We start from the raw sequence: 20866 nt of genomic DNA, 5'->3' as shown, positions 1-20866 counted from the left end.
AAAATTATTCTTGTTAGTTTTCATTTTCCTCTTGTTCCCTTTTAAAATTTTCCACCGCACCTGGCAGTGCTCAGGGGTTACTTTGTCTCTGCACTCAGGAATTACTCCTGACAAACTTGGGAATGAGGTGATTTTCAAGGACGATCTGGGCCAAAACCATGCAACCAAGGCCTTACTCGTGATACTGCTGCCACAAGTCTAGTTATTATTTTGATTTTCTTTTAAATTATTCATCCTTTGATCTTCAGGGGAGTAAGTAGGCTCCTCCCATTGGTCCTTGGCCAATGAGGCTAGCACATTAAATGGGGCAGTTATGATGCTTTAAGTCCCCAAAGTCAAAGCAGAAGTGCAAAGCAGATTCAAGTGGTGCCTGGGATTAAGCTGTATTGGTAACCCCCTGGATTCTATCCCTAGCACCACTGTTTTTCTAAATAACATAACTATTAAACAAATTAATTAATTAAAATAATTGTTCTCACATATACAAACACCCCATACTGAACTTTCAGAGAAATATAAATATGCTAAAGTTTCATATGTCTATGACCTTCCTCATCTCCTAGGCCTCTGCTTATAATGTGACTCTACCTATGATCACTAAGCTGCTTCAGGTTATGCCCTCTCTTGGGTTCCCTTACTTCTAGTTCCCTCTAGCAGTGGTCCTCAAACTATGGCCCGCGGGCCAAATATTGTATTTGTATCTGTTTTGTTTCTTCATTGCAAAATAAGATATATGCAGTGTGCATAAGAATTTGTTCATATGTTTTGTTTTTACTATAGTCAGACCCTCCAATGGTCTGAGGGACAGCAAACTGGCCCACTGTTTAAAAAGTTTGAGGACCCCTGCTAGTGTAAGCAAAGGTGACTCATCCTCTTGTGGAAACACATGCACTTGGTTCTTGGGTATTGGGGTGAGTCTCTCACACACACTTTCACTGCCCCAAACAACTTTTCTGTGCTGAAGCATCTGTGTCCTGAGATTCAGGAGCAAATGGTCACTCCCAGGTGCCCACCCTCCCCTTTGGGGAAGAACACTTTTCAGCAAACAAAGCCCTTGTCAGAAGGTAGAACTCTAGTGTCTGTTCCTCTTCATCTCCTCTTTTCTGTATTTGACTCTAACATTCTTTTATCCTACACTGATATTAAGCCAGAGTCAAAAATCTGAAGAGGATATCCACATATGGTGTTGCATCAAAATAGTAAGCAGAGAAACAAATAAGTACATCCTTAATTTACCTGCATTTCTATGTGCATGGTATGAATTTAAAAACAGACATGTTACCCAAGAAATTTCTTCCAATATATCTTTTATTTGGGACTTGGCCACAGATAAATGTATTCAACATGACTGGGTGGTTTTCTTCCAAATCACTTATCCATAGAATTTATTAATTTACTGCATATAAAGATAATATGCATATGTACATTATATGCATATAAATGTGCAGAAGTCACATAAAATGACATCCTAGTCTGTTTCACCTATAAATTTCTAGCTGATTATGATCCGGGATGCACAGTTATTTCAGATCGACTTCTTTGCTGTTTAGCTTCCCAAACTGCAAGCAATTGCACCCTAAACACAGGCAAGAGTTCTTTTTAACTCCAAAGTTTATGAAAAACAACCTCATGATCAGGAACAGAAGTAAGTGGCACTAGACCAGGAAGCAGAGATTTGGGGAGCTCTTGATGCTGAGTATGGAAAAACCTGCAGCCTGATATGCAGTTCCCCATAAAGCAACACAGCCAGTGTTTTTAGGATCACTAATGATTGCACAACCATCACCTTAATATCAAGTAAGGAAGAGGAGAGGAATAATAAACTCAATTACAAAAATTATAAAAGACAATATGTCAAGTCATTTTTATTAAACCGTTAAGGCTTCATCAAGAACAGAACACCATGTATCCACCTTAATTCAGAGATCAGATCTGAATACATAAAAATAGAAACTACTAACTATAAAATGTTTAAATCACAGAAGACTAAAAGGGCGGGTCAGCTACATTTAATATAAAAATAAAGAGTGAACTTAACTTTTTTTCCTTCTGTGTCTTGGACTCAAAAAAATTCTCTACAATTGGGACATTGTACCCTTATTTTTCCTTGGTAAAACTCAATAAGAAACTGTTCTTGATGCCTCATGGATATAAACCAGAATCGCAGTGGTCGGCAACCTTTTTTTTCAACTGAGCCAAATCTCGCCAAAACCACGATCAAAATGCATGTTGAGAGCCACACAGGGCGTGCACTGACAGAGGCTAGGAGCAGAGTCCTGACTCCTGGAGCAGCTGCCTGCCACACAAAAGAGTCAAATTAAAAGTGTAAAGAGCCACATGTGGCTCGGGAGCCTCAGGTTGCCAACCACTGACAGGGTAAAGATATTCGCAAATAAGGCCATCACTGCTCCCTGATGGAAGAAAATATTATTATCAAAATTCATGGAATCTGCCAAATTAAGCTGGCAGCCTCTTTCCTGGAAAGCACACCTTAAACTTTTTCTCTTTTTCTTCCTTGTTTACGCCTGCAGATTGTCTTAAGGTTTTCTTTTTTGTATATGGTTTTTGTATTGGGGAAACACCCAGCATCACTCAGGATTTACTCCTGGCTCTGTCCTCAAGGGTCACTCCTAGTTTAAAACCAGGGTTAGCCACATGAAAGACAAGTGCCTTCCCTGCTGTGATATCCCTTGACTTTGTCCTCAGGCTATGGAAATCAAAAAAGTAAATTACAAGCTAAAGAACAAGGCCAACAGAACAATTTCTGAAAAAGCACACAGATTTTAAGCTATATATTTGACTATATATCTTTGAAATACATAAAAGCACAGTATAACACATTCATCAAAATTAGCTTTAGGTGATCTACTGTCATCTTCAAAGTTGAAAAGTCTCCAATTTTCAAAATACTTATATAATTAAAATAAATGTCAGTCATCATAAACACATGCTTCTGAATGTATCTAAATTTTTTTTTTTTACTACTTGGGTCACACCCTGTGATGCTTAGGGGTTATTCCAAGCCATGCACTCAGAAATCACTCCTGGCTTGAAGAACCAAATGGGACATTGGGGATCGATCCAAGGTCTGTTCTGAATTAGCCCCATGCAAAGCAAACTTTCCACTATTGTGGCATCACCCTGGCCCTAAATGTATCTATTTTTAAGTTTTAGTATTTCCCAATGTTATTTACCAAAGGTTACTCTTGTTTGTCTTTTGTTTTCTATTCTAACTTGAATTGTGCACTTAGGTTGGTTTTGTAGCTCATTTCTTATATTCTTTTGTTATTCTTTTTTAATTTACTAAAAGAAATTTAATCACATAGTTGACATTACTGATCAGAATACATTTGTTTCAGGATGACAAAAAGTGAAGTTATTTTTTGAAACAAAACAAAGGTTTTATTGTAATAGTTTAGTGACAGTGTACATTTTACATCTTTACACAAATATTGTTTTTTTAAAATCTTTATTTAAAAATCTTGATTACAAACATGATTATGGTTGGGTTTCAGTCATGTAACTTCACCAGTGTAACATTCCCATTCCCAATATCCCAATCTCCCTCCTCCCCACCCCATCCCCACCTGTACTCTAGACAGGCTTTCTACTTCCTTCCTTCATTCACATTGTTAGGATAGTTTTCAATGTAGTTATATCTCTACCTACACTCATCACTCTTTGTGGTGAGTTTTATGTAGTAAGCTGGAACGTTCAACCCTCTTCTCTTTTGTCTCTGAAATTTATGAAAGAATCTTTCATTTTGCTTAAAACCCATACATGAGTGAGACCATTCTGCATCTTTAACTCTCCCTCTGACTTATTTCACTCAGCATAATAGATTCTATGTACATCCATGTATGGGAAAATTTGATGACTTCATCTCTCCTGATGGCTGCATAATATTCCATTGTGTATATGTACCAAAATTTCTTTGGCCATTTATTTGTTGAAAGGTATCTTGGTTGTTTCCAGTCTTGTTATGGTAAATAAATATAGGTGTAAGAAAGGTATTTTGTATTGTATTTTGGTGTTCCTAAGCTATATTCCTAGGAGCGGTATAGCTGGATCGTAGGGGAGCTCAATTTCCAGTTTTTGGAGGAGTCTCTATATAAATTTCCGTAAAGGTTGGACTGGATGGCATTACCACTAGAAGTGGATAAGAGTTCCTTTCTCTCCACATTATCGCCCACACTTCTTGTTCACATTGTTTGTGATGTGTGCCAATCTCTGTGGTGTGAGGTGGTACCTCATAGTTGTTTTGATTTGCATCTCCCTGATGATTAGTGGTGTGGAGCATTTTTTCATGTGCCTTTTGGTCATTTGTATTTCTTCTTTAACAAATTGTCTGTTCTTTTCTCCCCATTTTTGATGGAATTAGATTTTTTTTCTTATAAAGTTCTCTCAGTGCCCTATATATTTTGGATATTAGCCCCTTACTGATGGGTTTTGTGTGAATAGATTCTCCCAATCCGTGGGTGGCTCTTATATCTTAGGCACTATTTCATTTGAGGTGCAGAAGCTTCTCATCTTAATATATTCCCATCTGTTAATCTCTGCTTTCACTTGTTTGGAGAATGCAGTTTTCTCCTTGAAGATGCCTTTAGTCTCAATGTCATGGGGTGTTTTTACCTATGTGTTGCTTTATATAATTTATGGTATCAGGTCTGATATCAGGTTTTTAAACCATTTGGATTTTACCATTGTACATGATGTGATCTGGGGATCTAAATTGACTTTTTTGCAAGGAGCTATCCAATTGTGCCAACACCACTCATTGAAGAGGCTTTCTTTGCTCCATTTAGAATTTCTTGCTCCTTTGCCAAAAATTAGGTGATTGTATATCTGGGGAACATTCTCTGAATACTCAAGCCTATTACACTGATCTGAGGATCTCTCTTTATTCCAATACCATGCTGTTTTGATGACTATTGCTTTGTAATACAGTTTAAAGTTGGGGAAAGTAATGCCTCCCATATTTCTTTTCCCAAGGAGTACTTCAGCTATTCGGTGGTGTTTATTGTTCCAAATGAATTTAAAAAGTGTTTGGTTCACTTCTTTGAAGAATATCATGTTTATCTTTAGAGGGATCGCATTAAATCTGTAGAATGCTTTGGGGATTATTGCCATTTTAGTGATGTTAATCCTATCAATCCTTGAGCAGGGTATGTGTTTCCATTTCCCCATGTCCTTTCTTATTCCATGGAGCAGGATTTTATAGTTCTCTTTGTATAGGTCCTTCACACCTTTGGTCAAGTTGACTACAAGATATTTGAGTTTGTGTGGCACTAATGTGAATGGGGTTGTTTTCTTAATGTCTATGTCTTCCCTATCATTATTGCTGTACAAAAGGGCCATTGATTTTGTGTGTTAATTTTGTAGCTTGTCACATTGCTACATGCATCTATTGTTTCTAGAAGCTATTTAGTAGCTTTTTAAAGCAGTATTTAGTAGTTTTTAAGTAGAAAAATGTCATCATTTCATCTGCGAACAGTGAGATCTTATCTTCATTCTTTCCTATCTGGATGCCATTGATATCTTTTTCTTGCCTAATCGCTATCACAAGTACTATCAGTACTATGTTTAAGACAATCAGTGGTGGCTCTTGTATCCTGGGCACTATTTCCTCGAGGTGCAGATGCTTCTCCACTTAATATATTTCCATGTGTTAATCTCTGCTCTCACTTGCTTGGAGAGTGCAGTTTCCTCCTTGAAGATGCCTTTAGTCACAATGTCATGGAGTGTTATAACTGCTAGGAATATACCCTAGGGACACTAAAATAAAATACAAAAACCCCTTTCTTTATACCTGTATTTATTGCAGCACTATTTACCATTACTCTGGAAACAACCAAGATGCCCTTCAACAGATGGATGGCTAAAGAAACTGTGGTACATATACACCATGGAATATTATGCAGTTGTCAGGAGAGATGAAGTCATGAAATTATCTTATACATGGATGTACATGGAATCTATTATGTTGAGTGAAATAAGTCAGAGAGAAAGAGAAATATTGAGAATAGTATCACTCATCTATGGGTTTTAAGAAAAATGAAAGACATTTCTCAACAATTTTCAGAGACAAAAGAGAGGAGGGCTGGACGTTACAGCCGACCACATGAACCTCACCAGAAAGAGTGATGAGTATAGTTATAGAAATAACTACACTGCGAACTATCCTAACAATGAGAATAGATCAGGTAAAAAGAAAACCTTCTAGAGTACAGGTAGGGGCAGGGAGGGGAGGAGGGATATTTGGATCATTGGTAATGGGAATGTTACACTGGTGATGGGGGGTGTCATCTTATATGATGGAAGCCCAACCACAATCATGTTTGTAACAAAGGTGTTTAAATAAAAAATATAAAGAAAGAGAAAAACCTTTTAACACTTTTAAAGCAAGAACAGTGTTCCACAGAAAAGTAGTTATTTCACTGAAAGGAAAAAATCTATTGACACTTTAGTGTGTGCTGCAAGACGCCAAACTAAAATACATATAAAAACAAAAACGGCACTTTGTTAAAGGCATATGATATCATATCATAAAGGAATTATGATAGAGTGCATGAAACATTTTAAAAATAAATTTTTTATTTAAACATATTTGTTACAAAATTCATATTGCATTTCAATCATAGAATGTACACCATCCTTCACCAGTGCACTTTCCCCACCACCAATGTCCCTTGTTTCCTTCCCCTTCACCCTCCTCTGCCTATGTCAAGGGCAGGCATTTTGCTTTTTTCTCTCTATCTCTCTTTTCCTTTATGACACTGTGGTTTGCAATATTGTTAATTAAAAGCGACCATGCATGTCACTTACCTATTTTCAGCATCCAGGTCTTGTCTAGAGTGATAAGTTCCAACTATCAATGTCATAGTGTATCTTTCTCTATTCTAACTGAATTCACCACTTTTTATGGCACGCTTCCGATCATGGACTAGTCCTCCTGTCCCTCATCCCTATTTTCTCTGAGCATTATTACCATATTGCCATTTATTATTCTTATATGCCACAAATGATTGTTCTGTGTCTACATCTCTCCTTCTGACTCATTTCACTCAGAATAATAATCTGATGTGCTGATGTATGTGCAGATGATGCACTGTGCATGGCTCAGTTTTTTTGTGCAGTCACAAGAAACAGAAGTTGCACACCCGTACATTACATGCACTCATTGTATGATGGACTGGATTAAAAAAAACTCCCTGCTGAATTAAATTATGTGACAGATGATACAGTAAAGATAGTTTGTGAAATTCACAATTGTGATCAAATCCAGCCTATTCACCACCCTGGGTGAGAGTATGGATGCCCACTACTAGCATCTTCTCTATGAAAAAGTGAAGTGGCTATTCAAGGGAAGGGTGCTCTTTAGCCTTGTTGGCAAGAGGGAAGAAGTAGTGCAGTTCCTGTGAGAGCAGAACTCTAACTTTGTACAGCCCCAGTTGGACAAGGAATGGGTAGCTAGCTTGTGTATTTGGCAGACATTGTTCATTTTCTCTATGAACTTAATATTTCTCTGCAGGAGAGTTTCACAAGTAGTTTTTACAGTGAGACATAAGATGGATGTGTTCAAAAAAGAATCTGATTCTGGGATAGCTGTGTCTGAGAAGAAGATATTGAAATGATTCCACTCCTGCAAAAAATTTCTGATTGGCACTTATATTATGCAGAAAGTCATAATCAATATGAAAAACTGGATTTAAGGGCATTAGCTCACAACTTTAATCATGAGTACTCTGAACATAAGAATCCACAGAAAAGATAACTCTAGGTTGAGAATCCCTTCATGAAAGATGCCCATTCTTATGCAAACTAAAATATGTGTTTTAAGATCACTCTGGGAACTGTATTTCTAAACCCCATCAACCTGGTTTGAAGAAGAAGAGTAGCAGGAAAGAAATAATAAACCAAGCTAGCCAGGAAAGGATAATCATGGAGTCTATAGCCTTTTACCTTATACTCTCTGCCTTGAGCCCAAAATGCTAGAACACCTCTTTCTTTATTAAAACCAATTTCCATTACCAGGAGGCTTCAGGTCAAGAGAGAGAGACAAAAGTACATATTCAGTGGGCTTTTACATATCAAAGGAAGAGATTTAAGAAAGGATGATGTTGGGGAATACCTTTGTTTAGGGTTGATACTGGGTATCATTACACTCTTGGAGCCAGCCACTGGGGCTGCACACAAGGCGAGCACTGACAGAGACTAGGAGCAGAGTCTTGACTCCTGGAGCTGCTGCCCAGCACATAGAAGAGCCACATTAAAAGTGTAAAGAGCTGCATATGGCTCGCGAGCCACAGCTTGCCAACCACTGTCTTAGACCAAGGGAATTCTCGCTGTAATTTCCCCTATATTTACCGTGTCTATGCAATTAAAAAAAAGAAGAAATAACACCTTTTTTTTTTTAACAAGTTGCTGGTCTGGTTTTTTTGTTTGTTGATTTTCTCTTTTTTTCTTTCTTTTTTATTTTCTGTTTTTTTTTCTTTGTCTATAGCTGATGGTTTTGGTTTTTGGCTTATTATGTGTATGTTCTTTTTGTAATCCTGTTTATACTCCCTTATTGTTTTTTTCTTTCAGTTGGTCTTGTTTTAATACTTTTTTCTGCTTTTTCACCTTCCTTCTTCTAAATGGATATTTATAATACCTAGAAGGCTTCCTCCTAGTTTCTCTCTTATTGTGTTTGCTTTTTTTTCTTTCTACTTTTTTCCTTCTTACCCCAGATAGTACCAAGGTCAGACAGTTAAATGTTCATTTAGTGGAAAGAAAAAATGATCAGATATGAATACCAAATCTAAAGTCAACGACAACAGAATCAATACCCAATGTACAACAAGCTGTAAAAGGGGTAAACCTTTGCAATAGATTTACGGGGGTAAAGGAGAGAGATGTACAATGCATGCTGGGAAGAGGGGTGGAGGGAGGACAACACTCGTGGGTGAGAATGACCCTCACATATTGTCACAATGTGCCTCAAATATTGCGTGAGAGAATTGTAATTCACTTTGACTACAATAAAATAAAAAACAAAGATTAAAGGAAAAAATTAAAAAAAAATTGCATTCCTATCTCTACTAGATAAGAACTTGTTTGCATCTGTTAACTTTTTCCATTTTAATGTGCTTATGCAAAAAGGGACAATGCCATAAGGTACTACTAGTGCATGTGGGGGGGCCAAGCTGTCAAAACCAAAAGTTCCATGAACTTTTTGCTTACATGATCTCTGAACAGAGACTTGACTACTAGTATTCCATTGTAGATGGATTCTAAGATTAGGGGAAGTTGCCGCTACATAAGAATATATTGATAATAGCTATGCGATTAAAAGGAATTATCTCATAGAAATATTCGAAGGAAATTTGTATGTCTTCTTGAAAACTTTTGAAATAGGCAGGAAAGGAATAAGATCCTGAGTGCAGCTTCAACCTGTGATTTAATTTTGTGGAGTCTGGGGAAAATGGCTCCCAACAGTCCCATATCAAGAAATGTCCTCGAGCTGGGGATTTCTCAGAAACCAAATCTGGTAGCAAGCAAAAGTCCACTGTGAAGGGAAGAGAAGGAAGAGGGGCCATCAAGAGCAAATCAAAAGCAGCAGATTGTTGGTTTTTTCTCATACTGAGAATCTCATTCACTTCGGGAGCTAGTTGGTGTATTCGCCTTGGCTTCTGCCCTTTACTGGGAGAGATTTCCGGCCAGCAGCTTTCTCTCAACCAGGACAGAAGGTGGAAGGCTAATACAAATAATTCGCAAGTGTTAAGCTCTTTTGTGAACACCTAGAAAATTAAGCCGTAGAAGTTAATAAAACGCTCAAGCTGAGTTCCTGTCAAGAGGTTTATTGAGGGAGCAAGCAGGGTTTTTATGCCCTGCTTCAGTGGGAGGAGCAAAAACATAGGATTGAAACTTAAACCAATCAGATTTGTACAGGTACAACGATTTTAACCAATGGGAGCAGACACATTTTGATGGCGGGAAGGATAAGGAGGAACCTGGCAGGATGGGGGGAGGGGAAGCAAATCCTTAATAGATCTTACAGTTTAAACCTTACAAAAACCTATCTATAATTACGTGTATGAGAGCAGTTACAAAAACAGGTTCCATGGAAAGATTTAAGGAATCTAGTTAAGCCAGATTCTCTGTGGTGAGCTAAATTTATTTGCAGGGTTCTTTTGGCTCAGGGCTATGCAAACTTTTTGTGGCTTGAATCAGACGGTGGAAAATCCATTCAGAGTTCCATTAAACATGTGGGTGCTCGGTCGCTCACAAGTTGGCATCTGATCAGGCTAGGGAGAATGTTCTGCTTCATGAGGAGTTAAGGGACTGAGAGTAAAAAAAGATTAAATGAGGAGAAATAACATGAAGGGCTCGAAAGAGTTTGTAAGGTGGTAAGCAAAAAAGAAAAGGCAGAGAGGAAGGGTTATCTATAATACAGGGGGGAGAACACTATAATACATACGCACTATATCTATTGTAGATGGATATTAGATTGAACATTGGTATGGTATACAAATACACTCATATGCCTATATCAGCAGCCAGAGGATAGATTCATCGGTTACATTTCAAAAGCTTTCCCATGTAATATGAAATAAAACACTTAAAGAGAACAAGGGAAAAAGGAAAAAATAAAGAAAAGAAAGCTGGCAAATCTACTGTAAAAGATTTTCCTTTTTTTTTTACCCTTTTTTTTTCCTTTTAGGCCTATCATGTTAGGTAAGTGTGAACTAGACTGAAGAAAGGCTTCATAGCTTAAGCTGTGTGTGGAGCATTCTTAAGCACAATCATCGTTTTCAAGTCTAAATAACCAAGTGACATTGAAATGAGCACTGTATAGGGAGACTATACTATGAAATTAATACTCTATCTATTACAAACGAATATTAGACAGTCATTGGTATGCCAAACATATATACTCATGTGATTGATCCATGGGTTACAGTTAAAAAGCAGATCCAGGTCAAATGGTACATAAAATTAAAAAAAAATTGTGGCTAGAAGAGATAGAATGAAGGTAGGGCGTTTGCCTTGCATTCAGGAGGACTGTAGTTCGAATCCTGGCATCCCATATGGTCCCCAGAGCTTGTCAGGAGTAATATCTGAGCATAGAGCCAGTAGTAACCCCTGAGAGCTGCCGGATGTGACCCCCCCACAAAAAAAGATTAAGGATAATATATTATGGAATAATAATAGTAATGGATGTATCAATGTGAGGAAAGAAAACAATGATAAATTTGATGTCTTAAAGGACTTATCTGATAAAATATAAATTCTATATATCAAAAAACATTTAAAATCTATAATAAATAAACAGATTATTTCATATAACTCATTAATTTATTCCTCTGCCTGCATGTATACTCAGAAAATATAGAAAATCAAAAAAAATATAAGGAGCAGCAGATATGGAAAATTATTTAAAATATTGGTAAATAAATTATATGGGTTATTGTGCTTATCATAATTTTTGTAAGCATTTAAGTTCAAAATAATATTTCAAAAGATTACAGTCTAAATGTTGAAAGGAAGGAGCAGCAGGCAACACAGAGCAGGTTTTTGTCTCACTTCCCCGTGAGCATGAAACACTGTGCAAAGTGCCACCATTCCTGTATGAGAAACAGTAATAATCAGCCTCGTCCTCAGGCTGGAGGCTAGAGATGGTCAGAGTCGCTGTGTTGCCAGACTTGGAGCCTGAGAAGCGATCAGAGATCCCTGAGGGCCGGTTTTTGTTACTATAAATCAGCATTTGGGGGCTGTGTGCTCCTGCTGCTGGTACCAGGAGACACCATTATCTCCAATGTCAAGGCTGGTTCCTTTACAGGTGATGGAGACTCTTTCTCCTTTATTCCCAAACATTGAGGGAGGCTGAGTATGGGCTGACTGGGCCCAGAGCCCTGAAAAACAGAGAAAACACTTGTGAGTTCAAGTTGAATTCAGAGGAGCCAGAGGAAAGGAGACAAAAGATGAGTCCAGATGTGCTGAGGGCCCTTGCCTAAGACTCACCTGTGCCCTGACTGAGGAGGCTGAGGAGGAAAAGAGCCCAGGTCATGATGCAGGTGGCCTAGAGCGCTGCCTCCTGACACCACAACTCTGGGCCTGCCTCTGTTCCAGCTCTTATCCCTGCCCTGGCACGGAGGAGGGAGGGGCCTGCATGCAAAACTGCTTCCATTCCTGCTTCTGCTCACTCCTCTCTTCGGAGACCTTGAACAGAAAATGATTCTGCATTATAAGAAAATTATTGTTGTGCTCGCTTTGGCAGCACATATACTGAAATTGGAATGATACAGAGAAGATTAGCAGGGCCCCTGGGCAAGATGACAAGCAAAATCGTGAATAGTTCCATATTAAAAAAAGAAAAGAAAAGGTAATTTCTGTTGTTAGTTTTCATTTTCTTCTTTCGTCTTTTAAAATTGTTCACACACCTGGCAGTACTCAGGGGTTACTCTTGTCTCTGCACTCAGGAATTACTCCTGGCAGGCTTGGGAAACAGGTGAACTGCCAAGGACCAACCTGGGTCAGTGTCATGCAACCAAGGCCTTACTCAAGATACTGCTACCCAAATCTAGTTATTATTTTGATTTTCTTTTTAATTATTCATTCTTTGATCTTCAGGGTGGTGAGTAGGCCCTTCCCATTGCTCCTTGGCCAATGAGGCTGTCACATAATACTGAGGCACAACTGATGTTCTGAATCCCCAAAGCCAAAGCAGAAGTGCACAGAAGGTTCAAGTGGTGCCTGGAATTAAGCAGCATTGGTACCCTCTAGATTCTGTTCCTAGCACCACTGTTTTTCTAAATAACATATCTATTAAACAAATGACATAATTAAAAATAATTTGTCTCTCATATACAAACATCCCATACCGCATTTTCACAGATATATAAATATGCTATAGTTTCATATGTCTATGACCTTCCTCGTCTTCTAGGCCTCTGCTTATAATGTGGCTCTACCTATGATCATTCAGTACTAAGCTGCTCCAGGTTGTGCCCTCTCTTGGGTTCCCTCACTTCTGGTTCTCTCTAGTGTTAGCAAAGTTGAGTTATCCTCTTGTGGAATCACCTGCACTTCGTGTTTTTGGTTGTGAGTCTCTCGGGCACACACTTTCACTTCCCCCAAACACTTGTCTATACTGAAGCATTGGTTGTCCTGCATCTCAGGAGCAAATGCTCACTCCAAGGTCACCCAACCTCCCTCCACAGGAAGGAACACCTTTCAGCAAGCAAAGCCCCCGGTCAGGAGGAAGAGCTCTTAGTGTCTGTTCCTCTTCATCTCTGCTTTCCTTTAATTGACTCTAACTTTCTTTTATCCTACATTGATATTTTGCCAGAGTCAAAAATCTAAAAAGAATATCCACATTTGGTGTTTCATTGAGGTAGCAATCAGAGAAAAAAAATAAGTACATCCTTAATTTACCTGCATTTCTCTGTGCATGATATGGATTTAAGAATAGTCATGCTATCCAAGAACCTTCTTTCAATTTATCTTTTATTTGTGATTTGGTCACAGATAAATGTTTTCAACATGTTTGGGTGGTTTTCTTCCAAATCACTATATTCATAGAATGTATTAAATTACTGCATATAAAGAGAATATGCATATATACATTATATGCATATAAATATACAGAACTCACATAAAATGACATCCTACTCTAATTCAGCTATAAAACTCTAGCTGATTGGGATGCACTGTTATTTCTGATGGACTTCTTAGCTGTTTAGCTTCCCAAACTGCATGCAATTCCACCTTAAACTCAGGCAGAGGTGCTTGTTAACTTCAAAGTTTCTGGAGAACAACCTAATTATCAGGGACAGAAGTAGGTGGCACTAGACCAGGAAGCAGAGACTTGGGAAGCACTTTCAGCTGAGTGTGGAAAAACCTGCAACCTGATGTGCAGTCCTGTTGTGTATATTTTGTAATATTGTTTTTGCCTGTCGTCCCACCTGGATCTTCCAGGTGGGGGCGATCAAGGAAACAATAAAATAGCTTGTTGGGGAGGCCTAAGGGGCTTTTTGCCAGAGCTGAGGGCTTGTTCAATTTGCTTTTTGGAGCTGGCTGCAACTGACAAAATCTCTTTTTGCTAAACTTTTGGTCCCCTAATCTTTTGCCTTTGTTGATTATTTACTCTGGATATTATTACCAAGGTATCCCCCAAAAGGGGGATGGAAGAATGGGATTTAATTTATCTTTCTGGGAGTAATTTTTGGACTCACAGACCATCAGCAAGGGGTTCGACCTCCCCCCACACAGTCCCTCTGAAGCCCATGAAGCAACACAGCCAGATTTTCTGGGATCCCTACTGATTGCACAACCACCTCCTTAACATCAAGTAAGGACGGGGAGGGGTATAATAAACTTTGGGAGCTAGTTGGCATCTGACTGGGCTAGGGAGAATGTTCTGCTTCATGAGGAGTTAAGGAACTGAGAGTAAAAAAAGATTAAATGAGGAGAAATAACATGAAGGGCTCAAAAAGGGTTTGTAAGGTGGTAAGCAAAAAATAATAAAAAGGGTGGAGAGGAAGTGTTATCTGTATTAGAGGGGAGAACACTACAATACATAGGCACTATATCTATTGCAGATGGATATTAGACTGAACTTGGTATGCCTTACACCAGGGGTCTCAAACTCGCGGCCCACGGGTCGTTTGAGGCCCTCAGTACAACATTTTGTGGCCCTGGCCAGCCTTCAAATATCTCAGTATTCACGATTATTCACTTACCAAGTAATGGCAATAAAGATTGCATTAAACATTCACATACCCCGAGCAGTTCCATTCAGGGTGTGTAAATGTTTAATGCGATTTTTTGCGATTTTTTTTCTTACTAATGCGATTTTTATTGCAAATATTTGGTAAGCGAAATCCCTTATGCAGCCCTGCCTCACCCCGACTTTGCCTCCTGCAGCCTCCAGGTAAATTGAGCTTGAGACCCTGCCTTACACCTACACTCATATGCATATATCAGCAGCCAGACGATAGACTCATCGGTTACATTTGAAAAGCTTTCCCATGTAATATGGAATAAAACACTTAAAGAGAACAAGGGAAAAAAAAGAAAAGAAAGCTGGCAAGTCTACTGTGAAATATATAACTTTTTTTTTTATACTCTTTTCTTCCTTTTAGGCCTATCATGTTTGTAAAGGTGAACTAGACTGAAGAAAGGCTTCATAGTTTACATTGTATGTTGAGCATTCTTAAGCACAATCATAGTTTTCAAGTCTAAATAATCATGTGACATGGAAATTAGCACTGCCTGGGGAGACTATACCATGAAAGTGATATTGTATCTATTACAAATGAACATTAAACAGCCATTGGTATGCTGAACATATACTCATGTGATCAATCCATGGGTTACAGTTAAAAAGCAGACCCAGGTGAAATGCTACATAAAATTAAAAAGATGTGGGGGCCAGAGAGATAGAATGAAGGTAGGGCGTTTGCCCTGCATGCAAGAGTTCGGCGGTTCAAACTCTGCATCCCATATGGTTCCCAGAGCCTATCAGGAGCAATTTCTGAGCATAGAACCAGGAGTAACCCCTGAGCGCTGCCGGGTGTGACCCTCCCCTCAAAAAAGAGATTCTTTAAGGATAATATATTATGGAATAATAATAGTCATGAATGTATCAATGTGAAAAAAGAAAACAATGATGAATTTCATATCTTAAAAGGGTTATCTGATAAAATATAAATTGTATCTATCAAAAAACATTTAAAATCTATAAATAGATAAACAAATTATTTCAAATAACTCATCAATGTATTCCTCTGCCTACATGTATACTCAGATAATATAGTGAAAATCAGAAAGAAATATAAGGAGCAGCAGATACAAAAAATTATTTAAAATATTGGTAAATAAACTATTTGCGTTATTTGCTTATCATAATTATTTGTAAACATTTAAGTTCAAAATAATTTTTCAAAAGATTAAAATCTAAATGTTGAAAGGAAGGAGCAGCAGGCAACACAGAGCAGGTTTTTGTCTCACTTCCCTATGAGCATGAACCACTGTGCAAAGAGTCGCCATTCCTGTATGAGAAACAGTAATAATCAGCCTCGTCCTCAGGCTGGAGGCTAGAGATGGTCAGAGTCGCTGTGTTGCCAGACTTGGAGCCTGAGAAGCGATCAGGGATCCCTGAGGGACGATTGTTGTTCCTATAAATCAGCCGTTTGGGGGCTGTGAGCTCCTTCTGCTGGTACCAGGAGACATCGTAACTTCCAACGTCATTGCTGGTTCCTGTACAGGTGATGGAGAGTCTTTCTCCTTTATTCCCAAACATTGAGGGAGGCTGAGTATGGGCTGACTGGGCCCAGAGCCCTGAAAAACAGAGAAAACACTTTTGAGTTCAAGTTGAATTCAGAGGAGCCAGAGGAAAGAAGACAAAAGATGAGTCCATATGTGCTGAGGGCCCTTGCCTAAGACTCACCTGTGCCCTGACTGAGGAGGCTGAGGAGGAAAAGAGCCCAGGTCATGATGCAGGTGGCCTAGAGTGCTGCCTCCTGACACCACAACCCTGGGCCTGCCTCTGTCCCAGCTCTTATCCCTGCCCTGGCAAGGAGGAGGGAGGGGCCTGCATGCAAAACTCCTTCCATTCCTGCCTCTGCTCATCTCTCTATTAGGAGGCTTTGAACAGAAGATCATTCTGCAGCAACTACGAAAATTATTCTTGTTAGTTTTCATTTTCCTCTTGTTCTCTTTTAAAATTTTTCACCACACCTGGCAGTACTCATGGGTTACTTTGTCTCTGCACTCAGGAATTACTCTGACGAACTTGGGAAAGAGGTGATTTTCAAGGACCAACCTGGGCCAAAACCATGCAACCAAGGCCTTACTCGTGATAATGCAGCCCCAAGTCTAGTTATTATTTTGATTTTCTTTTAAATTATTCATTCTTTGATCTTCAAGGGAGTAAGTAGGCTCCTCCCATTGGTCCTTGGCCAATGAGGCTAGAACATAAAATGGGGCAGTTATGATGATTTAAGTCCCCAAAGTCAAAGCAGAATTGCACAGCAGATTCAAGTGGTGCCTGCGATTAAGCAGTATTGGTACCCCCCTGGATTCTATCCCTAGCACCACTGTTTTTCTAAATAACATAACTATTAAACAAATTAATTATTTAAAATAATTTTTCTCACATATACAAACATCCCATACTGAACTTTCAGAGAAATATAAATATGCTAAAGTTTCATATGTCTATGACCTTCCTCATCTCCTAGGCCTCTGCTTATAATTTGGCTCTACCTATGATCACTCAGTACTGAGCTGGTCCAGGTTGTACCCTCTCTTGGGTTCCCTCACTTCTAGTTCCCTCTAGTGTAAGCAAAGGTGAGTTATCCTCTTGTGGAAACACCTATACTTGGTTCTTGGGTATTGGGGTGAGTCTCTCACACACACTTTCACTGCCCCAAACACACTTGTCTGTGCTGAAGCATGTGTGTCCTGAAATTCAGGAGCAAATGGTCACTCCTAGGTACCCACCCTCCCCTTTGGGGAAGAACACCTTTCAGCAAGCAAAGCCCTTGTCAGAAGGTAGAACTCTAGTGTCTGTTCCTCTTCATCTCCTCTTTTCTGTATTTGACTCTAACATTCTTTTATCCTACACTGATATTAAGCCAGAGTCAAAAATCTGAAGAGGATATCCACACATGGTGTTGCATCAAGATAGGAATCAGAGAAATAAATAAGTGCATCCTTAATTTACCTGCATTTTTATGTGCATGGTATGAATTTAAGAACAGACATGTTATCCAAGAACCTTCTTCCAATTTATCTTTTATTTGGGACTTGGCCACAGATAAATGTTTTCAACATATCTGGTGGTTTTCTTCCAAATCACTATATCCATAGAATTTATTAAATTACTGCATATAAAGATAATATGCATATGTATATTATATGCATATAACTATGCAGAACTCACATAAAATGACATCCTAGTCTGTTTCACCTATAAATTTCTGATTATGATCCGGGATGCACAGTTATTTCAGATCGACTTCTTTGCTGTTTAGCTTCCCAAACTGCAAGCAATTGCACCCTAAACACAGGCAAGAGTTCTTTTTAACTCCAAAGTTTATGAAAAACAACCTCATGATCAGGAACAGAAGTAAGTGGCATTAGACCAGGAAGCAGAGACTTGGGGAGCTCTTGATGCTGAGTATGGAAAAACCCCAGCCTGATATACAGTCCCCCTGAGGCCCATAAAGCAACACAGCCAGTATTTTTAGGATCACTAATGATTGCACAACCATCACCTTAATATCAAGTATGGAAAGGAGAGGAATAATAAACTCAATAATAAAAATTAAAAAAGAGTCATTTTTATTAAACTGTTAAGGCTTCATCAACATCAGAACATCATGTATCCACCTTAATTCAGAAATCAGATCTGAATACATAAAAATAGAAACTACCTAAATATAAAAAGTTTAAATCACAGAAGACTAAAAGGGTGGGCCAGTTAAATTTAATATAAAAATAAAGAGTGAACTTAACTTTTTTTCTTTCTGTGTCTTGGACTCAAAAAATTGTGTAGAATTGGGACATTGTACCCTTATTTTTCCTTGGTAAGACTCAATAAGAAACTGTTTTTGACGCCTCATGGAATATAAACCAGACTCACAGTGGTCGGCAACCTTTTTTTTCAACTGAGTCAAATCTCGCCAAAACCACGATCAAAATGTATGTTGAGAGCCACACAGGGCGTGCACTGACAGAGTCTAGGAGCTGAGTCCTGACTCCTGGAGCAGCCGCCCAGCTCACAGAAGAGCCAAATTAAAAGTGTAAAGAGCCACATGTGGCTCGGGAGCCTCAGGTTGCCAACCACTGCCAGAGTAAAGATATTCGCAAATACAGGCCATCACTGCTCCCTGCTGGCAGAAAATAGTATTATCAAAATTCATGGAATCTGCCAAATTAAGCTGGCAGCCTCTTTCCTGGAAAGCACACCTTAAACTTCTTCTCTTTTTCTTCCTTGTTTACTCCTGCAGATTGTCTTCAGGTTTTCTTTTTCGTATGTGATTTTGTATTGGGGAAACACCCAGCATCACTCAGGATTTACTCCTGGCTCTGTCCTCAAGGGTTACTCCTAGTTTAAAACCAGGGTTAGCCACATGCAAGACAAGTGCCTTACCAGCTGTGATATCCCTTGACTTTGTCCTCAGGCTATGGAAACCAAAAAAGTAAATTACAAGCTAAAGAACAAGGCCAACAGCACAATTTCTGAAAAAGCACACTTGGAATATAAGCACACAGACTAGATCTTTGAAATACATAAAAGCACAGTATAACACATTCATCAAAATTATCTTTAGGGGATCTACTGTCATCTTCAAAGTTGAAAAGTCTCCAATTTTCAAAATACTTATATAATTAAAATAAATGTCAGTCATCATAAGCACATGCTTCTGAATGTATCTAATTTTTTTTTTTTACTACTTGGGTCACACCCTGTGATGCTTAGGGGTTATTCCTAGCCATGCACTCAGAAATCACTCCTGGCTCGAAGAACCATATGGGACATTGGGGATCAATCCAAGGTCTGTTTTGGATTAGCCCCATGCAAAGCAAATTTCCCACCATTGTGGCATCACCCTGGCCCCTAAATGTATCTATTTTTAAGTTTTCGTATTTCCCAATTTTATTTACCCAAAGGTTACTCTTGTTTGTCTTTTTTTTTTCTTTTCTAGCTTGAATTTTGCACTTAGGTTGTTTGTTTGGCTCATTTCTTATTTTCTTTTGTTTTCCTTTTTAATTTACTAAAAGAAATTTCATCAGATAGTTGACATAACTGATCACAATACATTTGTTTCAGGATGACAAAAAGTGAAGTTATTTTTTTTGAAACAAAACAAAGTTTTTATTGTAATAGTTTAGTGACAGTGTACATTTTACATCTTTACACAAATATTGTTTTTTTTTAAATCTTTATTTAAACATCTTTTTTTTTTTGCCACAACCCTTTGACGCTCAGGGGTTACTCCTGGCTACGTGCTCAGAAATCGCCCCTGGCTTGGGGGACCATATGGGACACAGGGGGATTGAACCGCGGTCCGTCCTACCTCTAGCGCCATCTTCCCGGCCCCTATTTAAACATCTTGATTACAAACATGATTATGGTTGGGTTTCAGTCATGTCACTTCACCAGTGTAACATTCCCATTCCCAATGTCCCAATCTCCCTCCTCCCCATCTATCGGTTTTAAGAAAAATGAAAGACATTTCTCAAAATTTTTCAGAGACAAAAGAGAGGAGGGCTGGACGTTACAGCCGACCTCATGAACCTCACCACAAAGAGTGATGAGTTTAGTTATAGAAATAACTACACTTCGAACTATCCTAACAATGAGAATATATCAGGTAAAAAGAAAACCTTCTAGAGTACAGGTAGGGGCTGAGAGGGGAGGAGGGATATTTGGATCATTGGTGATGGGAATGTTACACTGGTGATGGGGGGTCATCTTATATGACGGAAACCCAACCACAATCATGTTTGTAACAAAGGTGTTTAAATAAATAATATAAAGAAAGAAAAACCTTTTAACACTTTTAAAGCAAGAACAGTGTTCCACAGAAAAGTAGTGATTTCACTGAAAGGGAAAAAAATCTATTGACACTTTAGTGTGTGCTGCAAAAAACCAAACTAAAATACATATAAAAACAAAAACAGCACATTGTTTAAGGCATATGATATCATATCATAAAGGAATTATGATTGAGTGCCTGAAATATTTTAAAAATAAATTTTTTATTTAAGCATATTTGTTACAAAATTCATACTTGCATTTCAATCATAGAATGTACACCACCCTTCACCAGTGCACTTTCCCCACCACCAATGTCCCTTGTTTGCTTCCCCT

General features: G+C 38.5%; 1 protein-coding gene, 1 non-coding gene, 1 pseudogene and 1 gene segment (V, D, J or C); 2 read left to right on the top strand and 2 right to left on the bottom strand.

Annotated features, from left to right (window-relative positions):
• LOC126030786 (immunoglobulin lambda variable 2-18-like) overlaps positions 1–16478 on the bottom strand; it is a 63915-nt gene extending 47437 nt beyond the window's left edge. The window contains 2 exon segments of the V gene segment in view: positions 16061–16323; positions 16433–16478. Coding sequence covers positions 16061–16323; positions 16433–16478 — 309 coding nt within the window.
• LOC126030783 (Ig lambda-2 chain V region-like) overlaps positions 1–20866 on the bottom strand; it is a 288742-nt pseudogene that overhangs the window by 166962 nt on the left and 100914 nt on the right.
• LOC126030744 (zinc finger protein 280B-like) overlaps positions 1–20866 on the top strand; it is a 307853-nt gene that overhangs the window by 204354 nt on the left and 82633 nt on the right. The gene's annotated exons all lie outside the window — the stretch shown is intronic.
• LOC126031768 (U6 spliceosomal RNA) lies at positions 12244–12349 on the top strand. Its single transcript, XR_007503598.1, has one exon. It is a non-coding gene; the product is annotated as a U6 spliceosomal RNA (small nuclear RNA).

Source organism: Suncus etruscus, chromosome 15 (assembly GCF_024139225.1).
Source record: "Suncus etruscus isolate mSunEtr1 chromosome 15, mSunEtr1.pri.cur, whole genome shotgun sequence".
Lineage (NCBI taxonomy): Eukaryota > Metazoa > Chordata > Mammalia > Eulipotyphla > Soricidae > Suncus > Suncus etruscus.
This window is presented reverse-complemented; position numbering and strand designations above follow the sequence as displayed.